At 43.9% G+C, this 24,674-nt stretch overlaps 1 protein-coding gene across 7 annotated transcripts in view; it reads right to left on the bottom strand.

The window, feature by feature from the left end:
• Window positions 1-2,071: 2,071 nt before the first annotated feature.
• Window positions 2,072-24,674, bottom strand: part of C1H4orf47 (chromosome 1 C4orf47 homolog) — an 80,689-nt gene continuing 58,086 nt past the window's right edge. For all 7 annotated transcript variants that reach the window (XM_033943667.1, XM_033943676.1, XM_033943695.1 and 4 more), the window contains 2 exons: window positions 7,422-7,594; window positions 2,072-2,217 (listed from right to left, as the gene is read on the bottom strand). In XM_033943667.1, the coding sequence (XP_033799558.1) occupies window positions 2,169-2,217; window positions 7,422-7,594 (222 nt within the window). In that variant the 3' untranslated portion in view covers window positions 2,072-2,168. The remainder of the gene's footprint in view (window positions 2,218-7,421; window positions 7,595-24,674) is intronic.

Raw genomic sequence — 24,674 nt, 5'->3', positions numbered from 1 at the left:
GAGTGTGTAGATGCCAGACCAGACACTCGCAAAGACTCTGTTCCTTGCATCGAGTATGTAACTTCAGCATGAGGCACAGGCAGGGACTCGACCTCACGGGAGACTGTGGATTGCCCTGACTGGATTAGAGGAGGCAGTGTCGAAGCAGAAGCATAGTTGCTCACATTGCTGCTCCAACATGGTCTGGAGAGAAGCCTGCAAAGGTGGATCCGCATCTGAAACTGGACCACTTGCTGAGGCTAAAGGCTCCATGGTGGCAGTGGAGATGCTTGGAAGTCTTGGAAAGCTTGAGGACCACTGTAGGAACCTTCTGCATAGGTATCTGATCTGAGGGGAACTCAGGGGATGATAAAATAGATATACTGATGAGACTCGAGGTCGGAGTAGTGGAAGCAGGAGGACCCTCACTGGAAGGCGGGATTGAGGTAGCACTCGAAGTCGAGGGTGTGACTGAGGAATCCATGCTGAAGAGTTTCTCCACCAAAACTCGACGATGGTTAAGGGCTCGAGGTTGAAGAGTAGCACAGCGCTCGCACGACTTCGGCCAATGGTGTGGGTCCGTGAGAGAAATCGGACGCTGGTACTGGCTACACACCTTGAAGTCCATGATTGGCCGGGACATAGGAGGAAAGATAGCCGCTGTGAAGTCGAAGCCCGTGGTTGTGTCTGCGCGGCCTGGCCCACCAGTCAGTCACTGAAGAAAAAATTAAAATAAGTCTTCTCTTTTTTTTAAAAAAAAAAAGGAAAAGAAAGAAAGTAACACAGTGATTCACGACTAAAAAGAACACAAACCGTGGTGAGAGAAGGCACGAAGCAAACGAAGTTCAATGCAGAGTGTCAAAGTACAGACTTCTCGGCTTCGCGGAAAACTGAGAACTGAGGAGACTTGCCCTGTGCTGGGCGGGAAGGCACTCGCACATGCGCAGTGTGGCTGACTCGAAACTTCTATGTTTCTACAAGCAAGTCTGCATGCGAGGTTCTCCACATCCAGGCTCCGTGGATGATGTCACCCATATGGGAGAATAGGCTGCCTGCTTGTCCTGAGATAACTGCTTTTACCACATCCTCTGGCAATGCATTCCAGAGCTTAACTATTCTCCGAGTGAAAAAATATTTCCTCTTATCGGTTTTATAAGTATTACTTTGTAACTTCAGGTGTCCCCTAATCTTTGTAAATCTTGATGCAGTAAAAAAACGATCCACTTGTACCTGTTCTACACTACTCAGGATTTTGTAGACTTCAATCATATCTTCCCTCAGCCATATCTTTTCCAAGCTGAAGAGCCCAAACCTCTTTAGTCTTTCCTCATACAAGAGGAGTTCCATCCCCTTTATCATCTTGGTCGCTCTTCATTGAACCTTTTCTAAGATCAGGAGACCAGAACTGAATGCAGTACTCAAGATGAAGTCGCACCATTGAGCAATACAGAGGCATTATAACATTCTTAGTCTTGTTAACCATCCCTGTTCTAATAATTCCTAGCATCTTGTTTGCTTTCTTAGCTGCCACTCCACATTTGGTGAAAGGTTTCAGCATATTGTCCACAATGACACCGTGATCTAGGCACCTAACTTACTTATTTAAAAAGCTTAATTGACACTGATAACAAGCAATTAGTACCTCATAAATGGCTTAAATTAAAATTAATTGGTTGCTAGGTGCCTAACTCAGTAGATGCCTATCACTTTCAGCTAGGCGCCTAGTCTAAGGCATCTACAAGAAAGTCGGCATGGTTAAGGGCAGGTCATGTGCATGTTTTATGTGTAGGTGCCTAATTTGGACATAGGTGACTAACTTAAGTGCCAGCATTTAGGCCAAGAAAACCCTGACATAAATAGGGAGCACCTAAGATTTTGATGCCTACCAGTATGTAAGTCCAATTTAGGTGCTACTAGATGTGATTTTATAAATGGCACCTAACTGAAGATTGACTGCATTTCTCAGTGCCTAGATTTTAGGCGCCGTTTATAGAATTGAGGCCTAAGTGTATAGTATAAATGTGGTAAGTGACAGTCACAAGAATTTTTCTAGAGAATCACTGATATATAACAAAATAATTCGAAATTATTCTTATGAGTAATATATTTTGTGTAAACATTTATTAATGGTTTGTATTACATTACAAATGCTAAAACTAATTAGCCTCTTATCCAGCTTGCTCACAAGTTTAATATGATTCCAAATTTAAAGTCTTGTAGTTTTTTGTGTTCACCGACCTGCAATAAAAAATATTTATATATTATAAGTAGTTTTACTATAGATTACACATAAAATACAGTATCGTTGATTTAGTTTAAGGCACCATCTACAGTACACAGTGAACATAACTAAACCCAAACGGACTTTACAAACTCTATACTGTTTGGTATAATACTGGTGCAGAGTTTTGGCTCTTACATTATTTTTTACACTTTTAAAACATATTCAGCAGTCTGAAATCTAGTTAAAATAAGTTAAGTGGCTTACCCCAAACCAGATATTCAGATTATTTATTTGTTTAACCTTAGGATATGTATTTTTGTGGTTTGTCCTAACCAGTTAATTTTGCCTATCAGCACAATTTAGTTAGTGTAAACATGCCCCCAGCATGCTTCTCCATCCTTCTTTTAAAAAGATTAAATTTTGGGCTCTGCAATTTTGCTTGTCCTAGAAACTCCTGGCTACATTTGCTATCATAATATTCTTGATATCGTACACTATAAATAGGAAAGTCAGTTGGTTTGAGGATGGTATCAGAAGTTTGTGAACCTAGATTTTAATGTCTTTGAGCTTTTATGACCCTTATTTGGTATCATCTATCATAATAAAACCCTTAGCACGCATGCGCAGTTGAAACTCAGTGATTCCATGCTGCTGCATGCGCAGTAGGAGCCTGCGGTGGTTTCTCCATTGGCCTCCGAACTCATGCGTATACGCGGCAATGGCTTCCTTCCTCCCACACCCCAGCCAGCCTGCACCTCGACGAACAGCAAATGTCCAGGCCCATAGGGAAGCCGCTGGGCATGGGAAAACATGACCATGGCTCTTCGGCGTTGTGCCTGGGTTTGCTTGCCGGGAAGCCAAGGAGCCGGAGATTAAAGGGAGGAGAGCTGCGACCAAACATCTTGCCTGAGAGAGACAGAAAGACAGACAGAAAAGGGGCTAAGGAGAGAGACAGACAGAAAGAAAGAAAGACAGAAACACAAAAAAGACAGGGGCATGGAGAAAAAAAAGAAAGAAAGACAGACAGAAAGGGGACCAAGGAGAGAGACAGAAAGAAAGACAGACACACAGAAAGACACGGGGGCATGAAGAGAGACAGAAAGAAAGAAAGACAGACAGCGGGCAGAGAGAGAGAGACAGAAAGACACACAGAAAGACTGCATGGAGAGAGACAGAAAGAAAGACACACAGTGTGCAGAGAGAGAGAGAGAGAGAAAGAAAAAAGACAGACAGAAAGGGGGCCAAGGAGAGAGACAAACAGACAGAAAGAAAGACAGACAGACAGAAAAACAGGGGGCATGGAGAGAGACAGAAAGAAAAACAGACAGACAGCGGGCAAGGAGAGAGACACAGAAAGAAAAAAAGAAAGACAGACAGACAGCGGCAAGGAGAGACAGAAAGACAGACAGACAGTGGGCAGGAAGAAAGACAAAGAAAGAAATACAGACAGGCATACAGAAAGACAGGGGGTATGGAGAGAGACAGAAAGAAAGAAAGACAGACATCTGGCTGGGAGAGACACAGAAAGAAAGAAAAAGATAGACAGCGGGTTTTAAAGGGCAGAAGAGGTCAGGAGAGTCGGCAAGGATAGAAGCGACTGGTCTTCAGCAGTCGCTTCTTTTCTGATCGGCAAGCCTAATCGGTGTTAGCTAAAGTGTATAGTGAATCGCTGCCCTCCCAAATTTGCATGCCATTTCCTTCATTTGCATGCACGGATCAGGAGGGGATTGCTAAACACTTTAGTGAATCGGGTCAGAGGGAAATCGGGTCGAAAGGGCTTGCAAACCGATCAGTACACGATAGGTTTGCTTAGTGAATCTAGCCCATAGGGCTAGATTCATTAACCTGCCTGAATCAGAACAATCCATTTCCAATTCGGGCAGGTCCGACTGATTCATAAATCAGTCATATTCAAATGGGGCGATTGGAGGAACGCCCCCATTTGCGAGCAGGCATGCGCAGACCCTGACAGTAGTGACAGGAAAAGCAGCCTCCTGTCACTGCTGTCAGGGCTCTGCCTAGATCTCTCCTGCCTGCTCGCCCTGATGCTGGTTCCCCGACTCTCCTGTTCTCTGCCACCCTTCTCCGCAGTGTGAGCCTGTGGTTTTAAAGTAGGGCTGCACTGCGGGGAACGGTGGCAGAGAGCAGGAGAGTCGGGGGAGCCCGAGAGAATAGCCCATCCACCGGCCCAACACCCTGGCCTGGCCCAACATTCCCTTCGTACATATAAGTTGGGAGCAGGAGTGGTGCTCAGTCCTTCCTGTTCCGTTGGCCTTCCTCCTGCCACCGCCCCCCCCTGGCACAACCGTCGCACCCCCAACTGGCCCCATGGGACGCACGACCGGCCCAGCCCAGGCTTGGCCCTGTCTACCTGCCCCATGTACCTTACGAATGTTGGGAGCAGGAGGGGTGCCCGGTCCCTCCTGTTCCTTAGGCCCCCAGGATCCATCTTCGGGAGCATGAGGAGTGCCTAGTCCCTCCTGCTTCTTAGGCCTCGATCCTCTTCAGGAGCAGGAGGAAGTGCAAAGTCCTCCTGCTACTGCCAGCCGCTACACAATAGCGGCCTTAGGCCACGCCCCAGCACATCATCTGATGCACAGGGAGGGGCCTAAGGCCATGATTGGCTGAGGCACCTCGGGCTCCTCCCAGAGGAGGAAGGGAGGAGCCTGAGGCGCCTCAGCCAATCAGGGCCTTAGGCCCCTCCCCGTGCAGCAGATGATGCATCAGGGCGTGGCCTAAGGACAGTATCACGGCGGAGCAGCAGGAGCAAGAGGACTTTTGCCCTTCCTCCTTCTCCCAAAGACCACAAGATTCAGGAGGCATGAGGAGCAGGAGGGACTGAGCACCTCTCCTGCTCCCATCATTTCTAAAGGTACAGGGAGGGGGTGGGCCCAGCCCAGCGGATGACCTACTACAGGGAGGGAGGTGGCTAGGCCAGGCACGTCAGGTGGCATTTGCGCTGGCAGGAGGGAGATGGCAACCCTCATGCCTTGTGTTCAGGGGGGTATCAGTGCGGGGGGCAGTGGCGCGGGGGGGGTTCGGATTAAAACCATGGGTTGGCAATTATATAGTATATTTTTAATAGGAATAATTCCTTTTTAATGTATTCTGTAAAAATTGCCAGCCTGTGGTTTTAAAGGGCAGAAGAAGACAGAAGAGTCGGCCAGGATAGAAGCGACTGGTCTTTTCTGATCGGCAAGCCCAATCGGTGTTAGCTAAAGTGTTTAGTGAATCGCTACCCTCCCAAATTTGCATGCCATTTCCCTAATTTGCATGCATGGATTGGAAGGGGATCGCAAAACACTTCAGTGAATAGGGTTGGAGGGAAATCGGATCGCAAAGGGCTCGCAAACCGATCAGTACACCGATTTGGGCAGGTCTGACTGATTCACAAATCAGTCATATTCAAATGGAGGTGATCGGAGAAATGCCTCCATTTGCGAGCAGGGATCGCAAATGTGCGATCCCCACTCATTCACAGACTCTGACAGTAGTGACAGGAGAAGCAGCCTCCTGCCACTGCTGTCAGGGCTCTGCCCAGATCTCTCCTGCCTGCTTGCCCCGACGCTGGCTCCCCCGACTCTCCTGCTCTCTGCCGCCCTTCCCCGTAGTGCGAGCCTTTGGTTTTAAAGCAGGGCTGTACTGCGGGGAAAGGTGGCAGAGAGCAGGAGAGTCGGGGGAGCCCAAGAGAATAGCCCACCCACCAGCCTGACACCCCAGCCTGGTGCAATACCTCCCCCCGTACATACAAATTGGGAACAGGAGGGGTGCTCAGTCCCTCCTACTCCGCTGGCCTCCCTCCTGCCACTGGCCTCACCGGCTCAACCACCGCACTCCCGAACGGCCCTAAGGGACACACGACCGGCCTTCCCCAGGCCACCTGCCTAAGGCTCTGATTGGCTGATGTGCCTCGGGCTCCTCCCCTCCACTTCTGGGACCGGTCGGGGTGTGGCAGTTGAGCCAGTGGCAGTAGGGAGGCCAACGGAGCAAGAGGGACTGAGCACCCCTCCTGCTCCCAACTTGTTTGTACGGGGGAGGGATGTCAGACCGGGCAGGGCTGTTGGGCAACTAGGTAGACTCTCCTGCTCTCTGCCACCCCTGAGTCTCTGGCTCCCCGACTCTCCTGCTCTCTGCCTCCGTTCCCCGAGGTGCAGGCCCGCTTTAAAACCATGTGCTTGCACTGTGGAGAAGGGCAGCAGAGAGCAGGAATGTCAGGGGAGGCAAAGAGAGTTGGGGCGAGCAGGCAGGAGAGATGTGGGCAGAGCAGGGCGGCGATTCGACGAGAGATCCAGTGAAGAACATTGGGGCAGCAGGCAGGAGAGATTCGGGGCAGCAGGGAGCAGGGCCGGCAGAGAGCAGGGCTTTAAATGGAGCTGGAGAGTCTGAAAGCCGTTTTCGACTGGTCCCCAGCAGTCACTTTTGGGGTTGATCAACCAGCCCAGTCGGATTGGAAATTTTCTTTAATGAATTGCGTCCCTGTCCACTTTGTATGCGTTTCTCCTCATTTGCATGCATGGATTCGAAGCGGATCGCAGGAGAGGTTAGTGACTAGTGCAGGGGGGAAATCTGGTCGCAAAGGGGTTGCAAACCGATCAGTACACGATCGGTTTGCTTTGTGAATCTAGCCCTTAGAGACATAAGTGTCAGAGGGATTGACAGTATGAATGTTAAAATCCCCAAGGAAGGAAGGAGAAGATGATTAATGGAAGCCTGAAAGACAGGATTCAAAAGGGGACTCAAGGGGGGGGATGATAAATGACCGCTATCCAGACAGGTAGAAGAGTGAATAGGGGGACAGAGTGGACTTCAAATGAGGAAAGGCTGTGTGACTATGGTGGAAGAAGAGGTTGGAATCTGCAAGAAGCAGAGAGAAGAAGCCCAGCATCTCCACCTCGACCAGTAGGGCGTGGTGTACAGGAGAAGTGGTAGCCACCATGGGAGAGGGCAGCAGCTGCAGTGGAGTCATCAGGGCAAATCCATGTTCTCACAGAAAAACTTACCAAATGGAGACTAATTTCTTTACATTACTCTTAACATGAAAAGATACAATCAAAAGCCCCTCAGGGTATTTGCAAATAATAAACCAACAAATGTAAAAGCACTGGCACTGCATGATTCTGTTCATCATCCCGTGAATAAATAGAAATGAATACAGTCAAAATTCCTGAGAAAGAGATGCTGTAAAGGCAGAGGTTCTAGAGGTAAACAGAGTGCTTACTTTAGGACATATGCCTGTAGGACGCTTCGAACAGGCCGGGTCTTTGTTCCAGCTAGAGGATGGAAGATCTTTCCAGATTTATTAACGGCAACTTCTTTCTCATATTTAGTCTTATATGGATCAGTAGAGTGGGTAGGATAAGGATCAAATGTTCCTGCTTTCATACCACCCATCTATAATGAGAATAAAATAAATCAAGAGGACAATACAATTATATGGTTATTCAGAGATAAAATTATATGGTTATTCAGAAAGCTACTGTTGTAGCTATTAGCAAAATTGTTTTCTGCCAAATAATGAACTTTCAATATAAAATCATGATAGCAAAAACAAAATCCTGTGAAAGTAAGCTGTTATTGGTGACAAATATCCCTTTTATTGTTCATAGCTGCTAGGGTATAAAGTATAAAATATATATAGCAAGACATTTTATGCCATCATATAGCTTCCTACTCTCTCCTCTTGGTATATAAGGGACAGAACCTCTGCCTCTTGGGGGCAAGGTGTGCCATGATCTCCTAGACAAGGAGCTCAATCTCCCCATCCAGGGATGGCCCTATAATAAGGCAAACTGAGGCAGTAGTTGTCTCAGGTAGCACTTTCCAGGAGGTGGCACCTCTCCTTCTAAATTGCCCGCTGTTCCCCTTTTCTCCGACTCTACCTTCACCGCCACAGAGAAGGTAGAGTCAGAGGAAAGGGGAACAGCGGGCAATTTAGAAGGAGAGTTGCCAGTACGGAAAGGGGGATGGAATGAGAGGTGCCACCTCCTGGAAAATGCCACCTGAGGCAACTGCCTCAGTTTGTCTTATTATACAAACATTGCCCTACCGCTGGCCCTGGAGTCTTCTTGGCTCTGCATCCTGCTCCTGAGGAAGAAGGAAGTTACATCAGAGAAAGTGGGACACACTTTGGGGCCAGAGGCAGGGCAGTGTTTGTCACGTTTAGAAGACTAGTGCTGATAGAGTCAGGGGAAAGGGGAGGCATTGGTAGAGAGGTAGATAGAGAGAGGGAGAAAGAGGGAGAGAGAGAGAGAGAACTGGGGGGGGGGGCTCCCTGGGTGCAGCCCATAAGTGGATGTTCCACCAACTCCTCTGAGGGCTGGCACCAGTATCAAGAACTTCTTCCCAGCAGCAGCAGTGTTCACAATTTGCTGATCTTGTTGGTGTTGGGCCTTCCTCTCGGCTGGGTCCTGCCTTCGTTGAAACAGAAAGTAGAATGGGCCTGGCAGAGAGGAAACTCCGACGCTAGCAAGAGCAGTGAATTGTGAATGTTGCACTCTCGACTGGGGGTGTGACAGAGAGGGAGCGGAGGGGGAGAGGGAGGGAGACAGAAAGAAGACCAGGGAAGGGAGAGGAGACAAAAGAGAGATGCCAGACCATGAGGAAGGAAAAGAAGGAGGGAAAGGAAGGAAAGAAAGGAGGTGCTAGGCCATGGAGGGGAAGAGATGCCATGACATGGGGTTGGAAGAAAGGGAAGGAGACAAGAGATACCAGACCAGGGAGAAAGGGGGGAGGGAAAGGAAAGAGAGGCGATACTAGAGCATAAAGGGGTAGGAGAGATGGAAGAAGAGGAGAGAGATGCCAGGGCATGGGGGGAGGGAAGGGGACCGAGATGCCAGGCCATCAGAAAGGAAATGAGATGCCAGAGCATGGAGGTTGAGGCAGAGATAGAAGGAGGAGAGAGATCCCAGGGCATGGGGGAAGGAAAGCAAATGCCAGACCATGGGGTGAGCTGGGATGGGAAGGAGGGACTAAAAAGAGAAGGGAGAGATGTCAGATAATGGGGGAGGGAGTGGAGACAGAAAGAAAAAATGGAAGGAACAAAGAAAAAGGGCTGATGCTGGATGGAATGGAGAGTGAAGAGAAGACGAGGAAAGCAGAAACCATAGATTACAAAAGATAGATTTTTGTTGTTGTTGTTGCTTTAGAATCAAGTAGTATTGTTAACTGTATTGATAAACATTTATATATAGAAAATGGAAATAAGAATCTTTTTATTGGACTAATTTTAATACTTTTTTTACTAACTTTTGGAGACCAAAATCCCCTTCCTCAGGCAATGGCGTACCAAGGAGAGGGGGAGAGTCTGCCCCTGGGTGCAGGTCTTAGAGGGTGCTCCTCCGATCCCTTTTTACATGGGGGGGGGTTTAAAAAATTATCAGCCTCTTGTGTCACATACCCTAGGTACACCACTGAGGGAGAGCACAAAGATGGTAAACAAAGCAGAGAAGAGGCTCCTCCTCCTCACGGGCAAAGCATCTCTAATCCTCCTCCTCCTGATCATCTTTCCAAACTTGCCTGGATCACTAGCAGTAGTGAGCGCAGGGCAATGGAAAGAAAAGGGCCCGACACTGGTCAGAAGCAGACTGCCTTAATTGCTGCTGTTGCTAGTGATCCAGGCAAATTTGGAAGGCTGGGGAGAGGTGATGCTGGACCCATTGTGGAGGTGAGGGGAGGGAGCTGTGCTAGATCTGGATAGTGTATAGGGAGAGAAGGAGCTAGGAGGGGCATGAGGATGTGTTGGATCTTGTTGGGCAGGATCTAGGGATGTGCTAGATCTTGTTTGGGGGAAGGAGATGGGGGATGTGCTGGACCTGGTTGGGGGGGTATGGGGATGTGTTGGACCTACCTGACGAGTGGTATGGGGATATGTTGGACCTTGCTTGTGGGGGAAGGAGATAGGGGATGTTCTGGACCTTTTGGGGGGGAGTATAGAAATATGCAAGACCTTGCTGAGGGGATATAAGATTTGCTGTATCTAGTTTGGGGGTTATGGAGGTGTGCTGAGAAGGGAAACAAGAAGGGAGGGGAGAGAGATACTAAACTAAAAAAGGAAGAGAGTGGGAGAGGTGCAGGACCTAGGGAGGGGCTACAAAAGGGAAGACACAGATCAGAGGGGGAAAAGGGAGATATGCCAGACCACAAAAGTGGGAGGGACAGAAGATAGAAAGGGAGAGATGTTGGACCCAGGGTGTGGGATGAAGGAGAAAGAGAAGAAAGAGGGGAGGGACAAATTATAAAGAAGAGATGCTAGGTGTAGAGTAAGCATAGAGACAGGGACACAGAGAGGCAATGCTGGAAAAGTGGTGGGTTAGAGACACAGAGGGAAGAAGTGCATATTAGGGAAGGATAGGGATACAAAGAGGTCAGATGCTGAACATGTGGGGAGGACAGGAAGAACGATACAGGAGAGATGCTGGACAGGAAAGATAGCGATGCAGAGAGGCTGGAGTGATTTTGGATGGCAACTTCAGCATTTGGAACCGAGGACAATACCAAACTTTACAATCTATGGCCCAGAAATATAAAAAAAGAGACAATTAATCATGTATTTTTTAATGGGTATAACTTATAAGCAGACTGGATGGACTTTATCTGCCATCATTTACTATGTTACTAAGATGGATAGTATCCTTTGAAAGAAAACAAATGTCAAGTGGATGGGAAACTCTGAAAAGATTAGAAAAACAAAAGGGAAGGAAACATATAGAACAAATCAAGTGGAAAAATAAAATGGCCAGGCTACAAAGGTAGAAATATGTATTTTATTTTGAATTTATTATTTTGAACATATCAGCTTTGAGAGATAGAGAATCTCTGATATCTTGAATGCAATTCTCAGTCTCTAGTGTTGCTGTATATGCATGCTTGATTTCCAGTTCAGTTTTCTTTTGCCTTCATATCATTGTGAAGAAAGGAGCTCCTCACTCTGCAACAAATATAGTGGTGCTAGGCAAGTAGAAGGGGAGTGATGAGACCAGTCTGCTGCTTGGGGGGAGGGGGGAAAGGGGGTTGAGGGCTGACGTGGGGATAAGTGGGAGATAGGTTATGATCTGGAGAAGGGTTCTATATTGAGATGGAAGGAGGTGTTGGTGGTGGGAGAAGAAAAATAAGAACAGATATTGGGGAGGAGGGGAAAGAAACGGCATATGCAGGGGAAGGTGAAAATAGAGGAACACAGATAGATGATGGGGATAAGGTACAGGAAAAATAGGGTAAATAAAGGCGAAGGAGATGCTGGGGAAGGAGAGAAGCAAATGTGGAAAAGACAGGACAATAGTTGCTTGGGAAAGAGGAAAAAGAGGCAAAGGGCTAGGAAAAGTGCAATGGATAAAAGGTAATATAGGTGGAGAAAATGGAAATAGGGGAGGTAAAAGGGGGTAAGACATAAGATGTGGAGAGGATGAATAATAGAAGGAGTTGGGGTGGGCGAGGGGATGAGAGTATGAGGGTGAGGGTGAGGGTGAGACAGGGGAGGAGAGAAAGTGAGATGCTGAATTTGGGGAAGAATCGTTGAAAGACTGGAAGATGAGAGGCTGTAGAAGAAGAGAAATAAGAGAAGTGGGAACATAAGAATTGCCGCTGCTGGATCAGACCAGTGGTTCATTGAGCCCAGCAGTCCGCTCATGCGGCAGCCCTTAGGTCAAATACCAGTGCCCTAACTAAGACTAGCCTTACTTACTTATGTTCTGGTTCAGCAGGAACTTGTCTAACTTTGTCTTAAATCCCTGGAGAGTGTTTTCCCCTATAACAGACTCCGGACGAGTGTTCCAGTTTTTTACCACTCTCTGGGTGAAGAAGAACTGCCTTACATTTTTATGGAATCTATCCACTTTTAACTTTAGAGAGTGCCTTCTCATTCTCTCTACCTTGGAGAGGGTGAACAACCTGTCTTTATCTACTAAGTCTATTCCCTTCATTATCTTGAATGTTTCGATCATGTTCCCTCTCAGTCTCCTCTTTTCAAGGCAGAAGAGGCCTAGTTTCTCTAATTTCTCACTATACAGCAACTCCTCTAGCCCCTTAACCATTTTAGTCGCTCTTCTCTGGACCCTTTCAAGTAATACTGTGTTCTTCTTCATGTACGGCGACCAGTGCTGGACACAGTATTCCAGGTGAGGGCGTACCATGGTCCAGTACAGCAGTATGATAACCTTTCCGATCTATTCGTGATCCCCTTCTTAATCATTCTTTTTGCCCTTTTTGCTGCCGCTGCGCATTGTGCGGACGGCTTCATTGACTTGTCGACCAGTACTCCCAAGTCTCTTGCCTAAGGGGGTCTCTCCAAGTACTGCATCGGACATCCTGTATTTGTGTATAAGATTTTTGTTACCGACATGCATCACCTTACACTTATCCATGTTAAACCTCATTTGCCATGTCGCAGCCCATTTCTCAAGTGTGTTTATGTCATGTTGTAGGTCTTTGCAATCCTCCTGCATCTTCACTACTCTGAATAACTTCGTATCATCTGCAAATTTAATCACCTCACTCGTTATACCAATTTCCAGGTCGTTTATAAATATGTTGAAGAGCACGGGTCCAAGCACCGAACCCTGCGGCACTCCACTGGCAATGCTTTTCCAGTCCGAATATTGTCCATTTACCCTCACTCTCTGTTTCCTATGCTCTAGACAGTTTTTAATCCACATGAGGTAGAAACGTATTTGGACATCGATTGGCCCGCCTACTCCATAGGGCTTTAAACTAGGTAAGTTGGGGGAGGGTACATACTTATATCCCAGAGCAGTAAGAAACCACCCTGAGGAGGCAAGTCGCACTCACACTACCAAGTCTAAGGTAAGTACCAATGATATCCACAATAATTCAGGAAGAAATATCACTGATAATTTAGGAGCCACACTAGTTCGTAAAGGAATCTCTTCACAGATATGGAGGGCTATGTATGTTAATGCACACAGCTTGGGCAATAAAATTCTAGCATTAGAGACTGAGATAACAAACGCCGATCTTGACGTGATAGTGATATCCGAAACCTGGTTCACGGAATCGCATGGGTGGGATATGGTTATACCAGGGTACAACCTACTTCATTGCAACCGAGAGGGTAAATTGGGAGGAGGAGTAGCGCTATACACTAACGAAAGCATCAAAACCACCAGAATCACAGATGTTAGATACACCGGGGAATCCCTCTGGGTGAACCTGGCCAGAGGGAATGAAAATTGCCTATACCTTGGGGTGATATATAGACCTCCCAGGCAACAGGAGGACAAAGACATGGAATTAATCGAGGACATAGAGAACATCACACTGCACGGGGACACAGTAATGCTAGGAGACTTCAACATGCCAGATGTAGATTGGAACACACTCTCCGCGACTACGGGTAGCAGCAAAAGAATATTAACCTCCATAAAGGGTGCATGTCTCAAGCAATTGGTATTGGAGCCCACCAGGGATCAGGCGTTACTAGACCTAGTTCTCACCAACGGAGATAGCGTCACGGAAGTCTCAGTAGGAGACACACTGGCCTCCAGCGACCATAATATGGTATGGCTCAACCTCAAGAAAGGTTTCCCTAAGACAAACACAGCAACAAGGGTTCTCAACTTTAGAGGTACAGACTTCAACCACATGGGAGATTTTGTCCATCAGGAGCTACATAAACAAGCAATATCTGACAATGTGGATATGTGGTTGTCTCTGAAGTCCATCCTACACGAAGCAACAGACCGATACATAAAGACAGTAAGTAAACGCAGGAGAAACAAAAGACCCCAATGGTTCAGTAAAGAAATTTCAGACCTAGTTAAACAGAAAAAAGACGCATTTATCACCTACAAACATTTAGGCAGAGAGGGGGCGAAAGAGGACTATCTAGACAGATCTAAAGCTGTCAAAACAGCAGTCAGAGAAGCCAAACTCCGAATGGAGGAAGAGCTAGCACGGAAAATTAAGAAAGGGGATAAATCTTTCTTCAGCTATATTAGTGACAGGAATAGAAACAAAGATGGGATAGTACGCCTGAAGCAATCGGACGGTAACTTTGCGGAATCAGATTCTGAGAAGGCAGAACTACTAAACAAACACTTCTGTTCAGTGTTCACCCGCGAAGCGCCGGGAGCTGGTCCACAGCTGCAGACGGGAGATAACCAGAAAGATCTGTTTCAAGATTTCGAATTTACGCCCAGTAGCGTCTATGATGAACTATCAAGACTCAAAGTAAACAAAGCCATGGGACTGGATAACCTACACCCCAGAATGCTCAGGGAGTTAAGGGAAGTCCTGGCAGAACCATTATCTGTTCTTTTCAATCTTTCCCTAAGCACAGGAAGGGTCCCCTTGGACTGGAAAACCGCCAACATAATCCCACTCCACAAAAAGGGCTGCAGGACAGAGACAGCAAACTACAGACCAGTGAGTCTCACGTCTATAGTGTGTAAACTCATGGAAACACTGATCAAACAGAATCTTGACACAATCCTAGACGAAGAAAAACTGCGTGATCCACACCAACACGGGTTCACCCAGGGTAGATCCTGCCAATCTAATCTGATTAGCTTTTTTGACTGGGTTACTAGACAACTGGACGCCGGAGAGTCACTGGACGTGGTATATTTGGACTTCAGTAAAGCATTTGATAGCGTCCCTCATCGAAGATTACTGAACAAGCTGAAATCGATAGGATTAGAAGACACTCTAACTACATGGGTTGGGGATTGGCTGAGCGGTAGACTTCAGAAGGTGGTGGTGAACGGTACCCCATCTGAAGCATCGGACGTGATCAGTGGAGTGCCGCAGGGCTCGGTCCTGGGCCCGATTCTATTTAACTTATTCATAAGAGATATGACGCAAGGACTTAGAGGAAGGGTATCACTGTTCGCCGACGACGCCAAACTTTGCAACATAGTAGGTAAAAGCTTATTACCTGATAATATGACACATGACCTACTTCACAGAGAGAGTGGTTGATCATTGGAACAAGCTTCCAGTGCAGGTGATAGAGGCAGACAGCGTGCCAGACTTTAAGAATAAATGGGATACCCATTTGGGATCCCTACGAGGGTCAAGATAAGGAAATTGGGTCATTAGGGCATAGAAAGGGGGTGGGTAAGCAGAGTGGGCAGATTTGATGGGCTGTAGCCCTTTTCTGCCGTCATCTTCTATGTTTCTATGTTTCTACTGTTGCTGGAACAATGGTCAACTACTTGGCAGCTAGGCTTCAATGCTAAAAAAATGCAAGATAATGCACCTGGGTAAGAGAAACCCGCGTAGAACTTATGTACTAAATGGTGAGACCTTGGTTAGGACCACGGCGGAACGCGACCTAGGGGTGATCATTAGTGAGGACATGAAGGTTGCCAATCAAGTGGAGAAGGCTTCCTCCAGGGCAAGACAAATGATGGGGTGTATCCGCAGAGGTTTCGTCAGCAGGAGACCTGAAGTTATGATGCCGTTGTACAGAGCCATGGTGAGGCCTCACTTGGAGTATTGTGTTCAGTTTTGGAGACCACACTACCGAAAGGACGTGCTGAGGATCGAGTCGGTTCAGCGAATGGCCACCAGGATGGTCTTGGAGCTCAAGGATCTCACGTATGAAGAAAGATTTAAAAAATTGCGGCTGTACTCACTTGAGGAAAGAAGAGAATGGGGAGATATGATTGAAACATATAAGTACATCACGGGACGCATCGAGTCAGATGATATCTTCTGGCTCATGGGACCCTCGACCACCAGAGGGCATCCGCTGAAAATCAGGGGAGGGAAGTTTCATGGCGACTCCAGGAAGTACTTCTTCACCGAAAGAGTAGTGGATCATTGGAACAGACTCCCACTCCAGGTGATAAAGGCCAGCAGCGTGATGGATTTTAAGAGAAAATGGGATACTCACGTGGGATCTTTAAGGGAGTAAATTCAGGGGAGGGGATACTTGGAATGGGCAGACTTGGTGGGCTATAGCCCTTTTCTGCTGCTTTTTTCTATGTTTCTATGTTTCTATGAGTATTTCACTCTCAATTCCATGGCTCGCAATTTTTTGAAGTAGTCGTTCATGCGGAACCTTGTCGAATGTCTTCTGAAAATCCAAATATACAATGTCGACCGGGTCACCCTTGTCTATCTGCCTGTTTACTTCCTCGAAGAAGTGCAGCAAGTTCGTCAAGCAAGATCTTCTTTTCTGAACCCGTGCTGGCTGGTCCTCATCAGATTGTGTCTGTCAAGGTGATCAATGATGAGGTCCTTTATCAGCGCTTCTACCATCTTTCCCGGTACCGAGGTCAGACTCACCGGTCTGTAGTTTCCCATATCTCCCCTCGAACCTTTCTTGAAGATCGGCGTAACATTTGCCACTTTCCAGTCTTCCGGAATCCTTCCCAATTTGATCAACAGATTGGCTATTAGTTTGAAGAAGTTCAGCTATAGTCCCTTTCAGTTCCTTGATTACCCTCGGATGGATGCCATTCGGTCCCGGTGATTTATCATTTTTAAGCCTATCAATCTGCCTACATACCTCTTCTAGACTGACCGTCAACCCTGTCAGTTTCCCGTCTTCATTTCCTGCGTATAGCCTGTCGGCTTCCAGAATGTTGTGTATGTCCTCTTCGGTAAATACAGACGCAAAAAATGTGTTCAGTTTGTCGGTGATGGCTTTGTTTTCCTTTAGCATTCCCTTTATTCCATGGTCATCCAACGGCCCTACCGCTTTCTTCGTGGGTCGTTTCTCCTTAATATATCGAAAGAACAGCTTGAAGTTTTTTGCCTCCTTGGCTATTTTTTCCTCATAGTTTCTTTTGGCCCCTCTTACCTCTTTTGGCCCCTCTTATGGCACCTGCTTTGATGTTGTTTGTACTTTTTCCAGTTTTCGTCCATTTTTGACCTTTTCCATTCCTTAAACAAAGTCTTCTTGTCTCTGATCGCTTCCTTCACGCTGGTTCCTTGTTCTTTTTCCTCTTGGATCCCTTGTTGATACACGGTATATATAGATTTTGTGCCTCAGTGACTGTATCCTTGCTCTAGTGTTTTTACAGTGCTTATCCTCTTCTTAATCTTCTTCCCCACCACGAGTCTCATCCCTTCGTAATTCCCTTTTCAGAAGTTCAGTGCCATGGCCATCATTCTGTATCGATGTTTTGCCCCTGTGACCAGGTTGAAATGGATCATATTGTGATCACTGCTTCCCAGTGTCCCTTCTACTTCTACACCTTGTGTCGGTCCTTGTAGTCCATTTAGAATTAAGTCCAGAATTGCATTTCCTCTCGTATTTTTCTTGACAAGTTGTTCCAGGAAGCAATCGCCTACAGCATCCAGGAACTTGGTCTCCCTACCACAGCTGGAGGTGCCTAGGTTCCAGTCTATCCCCAGATAATTGAAGTCACCCATGATAACTGCATTGTCTCCCTTGTAGTTGCGGTTAATCTTGTCCATCATTTCTCCATCAATTTCTTTGGACTGCCCTGGGGGTCGGTAGTATATGCCGATCTTCGTTTCTGTTCCATTTGTTTCACGGAATTTTGACCCAGAGAGACTCTACCTCATTTTTTGTTTCCAGCGTGTTCTCTCCGGTAGACTCAATTCCCTCTTTGACGTATAGGGCAATACCCCCACCTTTTTGATCCACTCTGTCTCTGCGGTATAGCTTGTATCCCGGTAGCACAATGTCCAAGACATTTTCCTCGTTCCACCATGTTTCCGTGATGCCGATGATGTCGAGGTTAACTTTTTCTGCCATAGCTTCCAATTCCCCCATCTTATTCCTTAGGCTCCTTGCATTCATGTACATACACTTGAGTTTGAAGCCTGTTACTTTCTTGCATTTCCTTCCCTCTTGTGTCCCTTTCTATCTGTCAGGATTTCTGTCTTGCCTATGATCCGGTGAGTCTTCCCCGCTATCTTCCTGCATGGTATCCTCTGGATATACCGGTTCCCGAACCATCGACTCTTGGTCAACTGTCAGCTTTCCCCTTCTTCCTAGTTTAAAAACTTCTCAATTTCTCTCTTGATGTTGCTTGCAAGCAGTCTCGTTCCATCGCCGCTGAGGTGGAGTCCATCCTTCCTAAATAGCTTGCTCTTCCCCCAGAACGTCGTCCAGTTGCGCACGAAGTGGAATCCTTCTTCCTCACACCAGTACCTCATCCACGCGTTGACTGCTTGCAGCTCTGTCTGCCTCTTCTCGTCGGCCCTGGGTACAGGCAGGATCTCCGAGAACGCTACCCTTGGCGTTCTGGTCTTCAGCTTCCCTCCTAGCATCCAGAACTGGTCCTTCAGTCCTTCCCTGCTGTAGTTCCTGTTGCTTACGTTGCTTGTCCCCATGTGGATCACCACCGCCGTATCTTCCTCTCCCACGCTGTCGATGATCCTGTCGATGCAGCTCACTATATCTTCTACCTTGGCTCCCGGTAGGCAGGTCACCAGCCGATCCCATCTTCCTCCCGCTATGTGGCTGTCAACTTGTCTGATGATGGAGTCCCCTATGACGACTGCTATCCTCTCTATTTTCTCTTGCCTCTCTAGACTCAGGTCCTTGTCCCTGGTGTATGGCCATCTCTCCAGCCATAGGTCTGTGTCCTCTGTGCACTTCCATCTTCCCTCATCCTGGCGTTGGCTTGCACTGGACTCGTCTTCTTTGTGGTTGTCCTCCAGGTGGTCCTCACTCACTGTAGGTGTATCCTGGTCCTCGCTCACTGTGGGTGTATCTTGCTAGCTCCACTGTTGGTAATTTTCCACAGCCTCCCTGTATGCCTTACGATGAACTCCTCTAACTCCATGACTTCTTCAATGGTTTCCTCTGTCATGAAGTTTTCTGCCTCTCTGTCCTCCTCTTCCAATGCTCGAAGTGCATCTAGTTCCAGTATTCTGGCCTCCAGGAGTCTGACTTGCTTCTTCAGGTTCTCCAGTTCCTCACATCGAGAGCATACATAAGACTGCCTCCCAGAGGGGAGGTAGTCATACATATGGCAAACAGTGCAGAAAACTGGGTAGCTCAACATCCTTCTTCTGTCTGCTGCAACCATTGCTGTCCACTTGCCAGTCTGTCATTTAAAGTGGCTTCTCCTTGTGTAGGAATCTGTGTAGCGTCCTTGGTGTTACTGTGAAGTCCTTTTCTTGATTTTAAACCCGCTAATCCTGTTGCTTCTATGTGTCCTCTGTGTCTGCTGTGATTGCCCTCTGCTACTACTGTGTTTGTTTATCTACTACTTGCCAGTGTAGGTGTCCTTCCTTAGTGTTTCTTCTTTTGCTTGTACCTTCTTAAGGCCCTTCGCAAAAGTTCTCTCGCTAAGGCGAGCGCCTTTAACGCTTACCTTTGACACGCGCCGAACGGGGGACTGGGGTGAGGGAAAGAGATGAAAAACGGACAGTGCCAAGTTGGTCCAAGGAAATATTTGGCGGCCCTACCCACTTAAGACCTGGATTCTCTATAGGGTGTCAATATTGGAAGCCACCGATCGCGTGTCAATCACACGAAACAACCCTATAGAGAATCGCACCTCTGTGAAATATAAGTACAGGAAATGTAGGCCAGGGGTTTCCAGGCCTACATTTCTGGTGTCTATCTGTCGTGAATTGCACCTATGTAGGAACTTTAGGTTTGCCACGTCCAGCGTTAATCACGCGTTAGGTGGCCTAAAGCACTTATGGAGGTGTGATTCTGGTGTTGATTTTTTAGGCTGTGTAAGGTATCTTGAAACTCAGTTAAAAACGGCATTTAAATAGCGTGTTTTTTTTTACTGAGCTTGGCCACCTACTGCTGCCTAAAAAAATAAAATCGGCGCTGGTTAGAGAATCCAGGCTTTACTGTCATTGAATATCTCTGTAATCAGTATTTATCTAGTGCCTTACAATATTGGCTTCCATATAACTGATTTTATTATGGTGTATTAAACTGAGCTTTTCTTTTACTCACTTCCTCTTTTTGCTTCTTATTGTTTGAGCATCTTGCATCTCCTTTGTGTTTTTGCAAAAAAGCAGGTTAAAGTATATGAGAATACAAACACAGAATCATAGTTCTTTGAGAATGACTGGCAGGATTTATTGTTTTGCTTTGCCGATACCCTCTAAGAAGCTGCTTCTCTAGGCAGCTAGTCAGTCTTGCCTAGTAGATGGGGCAGTCCTTTCTCCAACCGCATCTTGGATGCTGGAGGGGACGGCAACCCATCCTTTGCCTCAGGCAGCAGATTGCCTTAAACCACCCCTGTCCCCATCACTAAAGTTACTCCTCCTACTTGGGGTCTGTGCCTGTTTTTTAGGTGCCATAGCAATAAAGGCAATGTGGCAGTTTGAGAATCCTTTTTTTTTTTTTATAATTCTTTATTCATTTTCTTATATTACAACAAGTGTTTTAAATAGATTCATTAGTAATTTGAATATACACACTTGGTTAATTTACATATTAAATTTGAATTTAACATTTCTTTAAAAATTCAATATTATATAAATTTATAATAATATGTCATAAATCTAAATTTATATAATTCTTATTGAATATAATAATTTCCCATCCCTCCCTCCCTTCCCATCAATAATACATACAATCTTCTTTATTATAAATTCATTCAAATATTAATATATTATGTAATATAAAATCCCATCCCAACCCCTTCTATTCAATTATCTTATCTTGGGAAAAGTTAATCATTCATTACAGTATTCTGTTAACGGTCCCCAGATTTTTTGAAATTGACTCACATTGCCTTTTTGTGTTGCAATAGTTATTTCCATTTTGTATATATGGCATACAGAATTCCACCAAAAATTGTAATTTAACATATCATGTTTTTTCCAGTTATATGTTATTTGTTGTATTGCTATTCCAGTTAAAATAAAAAGGAGTTTATTATTACTTGATGAAATTTGGCTTCTTACTCTCATTGTTGTTCCAAATAATATAGTATCATATGACAAGGCTACTGGATTTTCTAACATCCTATTAATTTGAGGCCAGATTGATTTCCAGAATGTTAAAATAAATGGACAATAGAATAAAAGATGGTCTAATGTCCCAATTTCAACATGACAATGCCAGCATCTATTAGATTTAGAGCTATCTATTCTATTTAAACGTGTAGGGGTCCATAAAGCTCTATGCAAAAGAAAAAACCAAGTTTGTCTCATAGATGCTGACATTGTACATTTTAACCTCCAAGACCAAAGTCGTGGCCATTGAGATGCATTAATTTGATGCTTTATCTCAATGCTCCAAATGTCTCTAAGTCCATTTTTTTTTTATTTACATATTCAGATATTAATTTATACCACTGTGCGGCTTCATGACCTATTGAATTTATCTGGAAACATAAGAATTCCAATGTATGATAATTAATAAGATTTTTCCATTCAGGGAACCCTACCTGAATGGCTTGCTTCAATTGCAACCATTTAAAGTATTGTGATTTATTAAGATCAAATTTATGTTGCAATTGTGAAAACTCAAGCAATTTATCATTTTGTATTACATCATCTAAAATACGAATACCTGCTGTCATCCAATGTTTCCAGATAATTTTAAAACCGCCAATCTTGATCTTGGGGTTTAACCAAATCGTTTGAGTTGTTGATTTATTTATTGGAATAGGAGTTAGATTACTTAAATATCTTATAGTTTTCCAGGTATCCATAAATATTTTATGTTCTTTATATAACCTTGGCATTTTGATACTAATTACATGACTAAGACGTAAGGGAAACATCAATCTCCATTCTAACCAGAACAAGTCTGGAATATTATCGGTGGGCTCTGGGAGGATCCAATACATACCTTGACGTAGAATATAGGCTTGATGGTACCTATAAAAATTTGGAAAATTTACCCCGCCCTCCTCAATTGGCTTTTGCAATGTCACTAAAGCAATTCTGGGATTTTTACCAAGCCAAATAAATTTTGTCAAAATCCTATTTAATTTTTTATAAAAAGATTCTTGAAAAAAAATTGGTATCATCCCCATTTGGTAGCAAACTACAGGCAAAATCATCATTTTAACAGTTTGTACTCTTCCCCACCAAGATAAATGCAAAGGATTCCATTGCTCACACATTTCTGTCACTTTATGTAATATACATTTTTCATTATTTTTCATTGTTTCATCCACTGTTTTTGTAATCCAAATTCCCAGATATTTTATAGCATCTTCCTTCCATACAAAAGAAAATTTATCGAATAATCCTTTTGTACAATATATATTTAATGGAAGGACTTCTGATTTATTCCAATTTATTTTGTATCCTGAGAACTTTCCAAATTTCTCAATCAACTCGAGTAAATGTGGAATGGTAGATTCTGGATTCCTCAAATATAATAATAAATCATCTGCATATGCAGATATTTTGTATTCTTTATCTGAATGTGGTATTCCCTGTATCTCCTTCATTTGTTGAATAGCTAGTATTAAGGGTTCTAAAACAATATCAAACAATAAAGGAGACAAGGGGCAACCTTGCCTAACTCCCCTTTGTAAATTAAATTTTTCTGATAAAGTGTTATTAATATATAATCTAGCAGAGGGTGAGCTATACAATGTTTGTATTATTTGTATGAATCCAGGACCTATACCAAACCATTCTAATGCTTGATACATAAAAGTCCATTCTACTCTATCAAAAGCTTTTTCTGCATCTAAAGAAATAGTAAAAGTAGGTTCATTCATTTTCTTTGTTAAGTATAACATATGGAATGCTAATCTGGTGTTATGAGATGAATGTCTTTGAGCAACGAATCCTGTTTGATGCAGACCTATAATATGAGGGAGAGCTTTAGCCAATCTTAATGCTAGTATTTTTGCTAGTATTTTTCCATCTACATTTATTAAGGATATTGGCCTGTAGTTTGAAACCAAAGTGGGATCTTTATTTGGCTTTGGCAAAACAATAGTCATTGATTCTGCTATAGTGCCATTTATTGAACCTTTATTAAGTTGGTATTGATAAAGATTTAATAAATAGGGTAGTAGAAAATTTTGAAATGTTTTATAGAATTCTACCGTATAACCATCACCACCTGGAGCGGATCCAACTCTAAGAGATTTCAAAGCTGTTCCTAATTCTTTTAGTGATATTGGTTCTTCCATACTTCGTTTTACATGTTCAGGAACTTTTGGACCCTCTAACATTTTCAAAAATTCTAAACCATCTTTTTCTTTATTCAAATAAGTCTCGGAAGAATAAAGAGATCTATAAAATTTTAGGAATTGTTTTAAAATAGGTTCAATATTTGTGACTGTTTCTCCATTTTCATTTTTAATGGCAATTAATTTTGTTTTCCTTTTTTTAACTTTAAGGTAATTTGCTAATATTCTTCCAGCCTTATTCGAATTACCATAATACAAAGCTTGCTGAGAAAATATATCTTTTCTGATTAGTTTAGATGAAATCTCATTATATTTCACTTTGAGTTTTAATAATTCTTGTTGAATAGAATATTCCCATTTTTCTATAAGTTTTAGTTCTAAATTTTTAATTTCTTTTTCTAAATTTAAAAATTCTTTTTTAATCTGTTTTTTAAGATAAGCCGAATAAGAAATTATTTGTCCTCTCATTGATGCTTTAAAAGCATCCCATAATATTTCCCTAGAGATTTCATCTTTATCATTTAATTTGAAATAATCTTTCATTTTTATATGAAGTTTTTCATAAAATATTGGATCAGCAAGCAATGTATTATCAAATTTCCATATTGGTCTATTGGTATTTTGATCTGTGATCTTAATTTTGATCCATACCCCTCCATGATCAGATAAAATGATTGGATCTATGGCAGCTTGTGACACTTGATGTGTCAAATTATTTGAAATAAAAATATAATCTATTCTTGAAAAAGAATTATGAACATGAGAACAGAAAGAAAATTCCCGTCCATTAAAACGAAGTATTCGCCAAATATCTATCAAATTGCAGGATTGTATCAAATTATCTAATCCCATAGATTTCATATATCTACTTGGGTTTTTATCCAATAGTGGATCCATAACAGCATTAAAATCTCCAGCTACTATTAAATTTGAAGTAGCCAGTGGTAATATTAGTTGTTGAAGAGTCTTAAAAAATTCATTTTGGTTCGAATTAGGGGCGTATATATTAAATAACGTCATGGTAGTATTTCCCATTTTCATTTCCACATTAACCCATCTTCCATGAATATCTGATGATTTTAATTTGAATGAAGCATTGCATTTTTTATTTACTAGAATAGCAACACCCGCTTTTTTTCCTATTGCTGGTGAGTAAAAACAATGTTTGACCCAACCTTCTTTCAACTTATTTGATTCAATATTTGAGAGATGGGTCTCTTGTATAAAGCATATATCTGCATCTTGCCTTTTTAAAAATAATAAAGCTTTTTTCCTTTTTATTATATGATTCAGACCATTAACATTCAAAGATAAAATTTTAATATCCATTTAATCGTTAAAGTATCTTTTTTCCTAAGTATGAACATTGAATAATTATTTTTATTAACTTATCCCAATATATTAAATATTTTGTTATGTCCCTTTCCCTATCCTTACCCATCCCTTTATTAAAT

This window comes from Geotrypetes seraphini, chromosome 1 (genome assembly GCF_902459505.1).
Source record: "Geotrypetes seraphini chromosome 1, aGeoSer1.1, whole genome shotgun sequence".
Classification (NCBI taxonomy): domain Eukaryota; kingdom Metazoa; phylum Chordata; class Amphibia; order Gymnophiona; family Dermophiidae; genus Geotrypetes; species Geotrypetes seraphini.
Note: the sequence above shows the minus strand (reverse complement) of the source record. Positions and strands in the feature narration are given on the sequence as shown.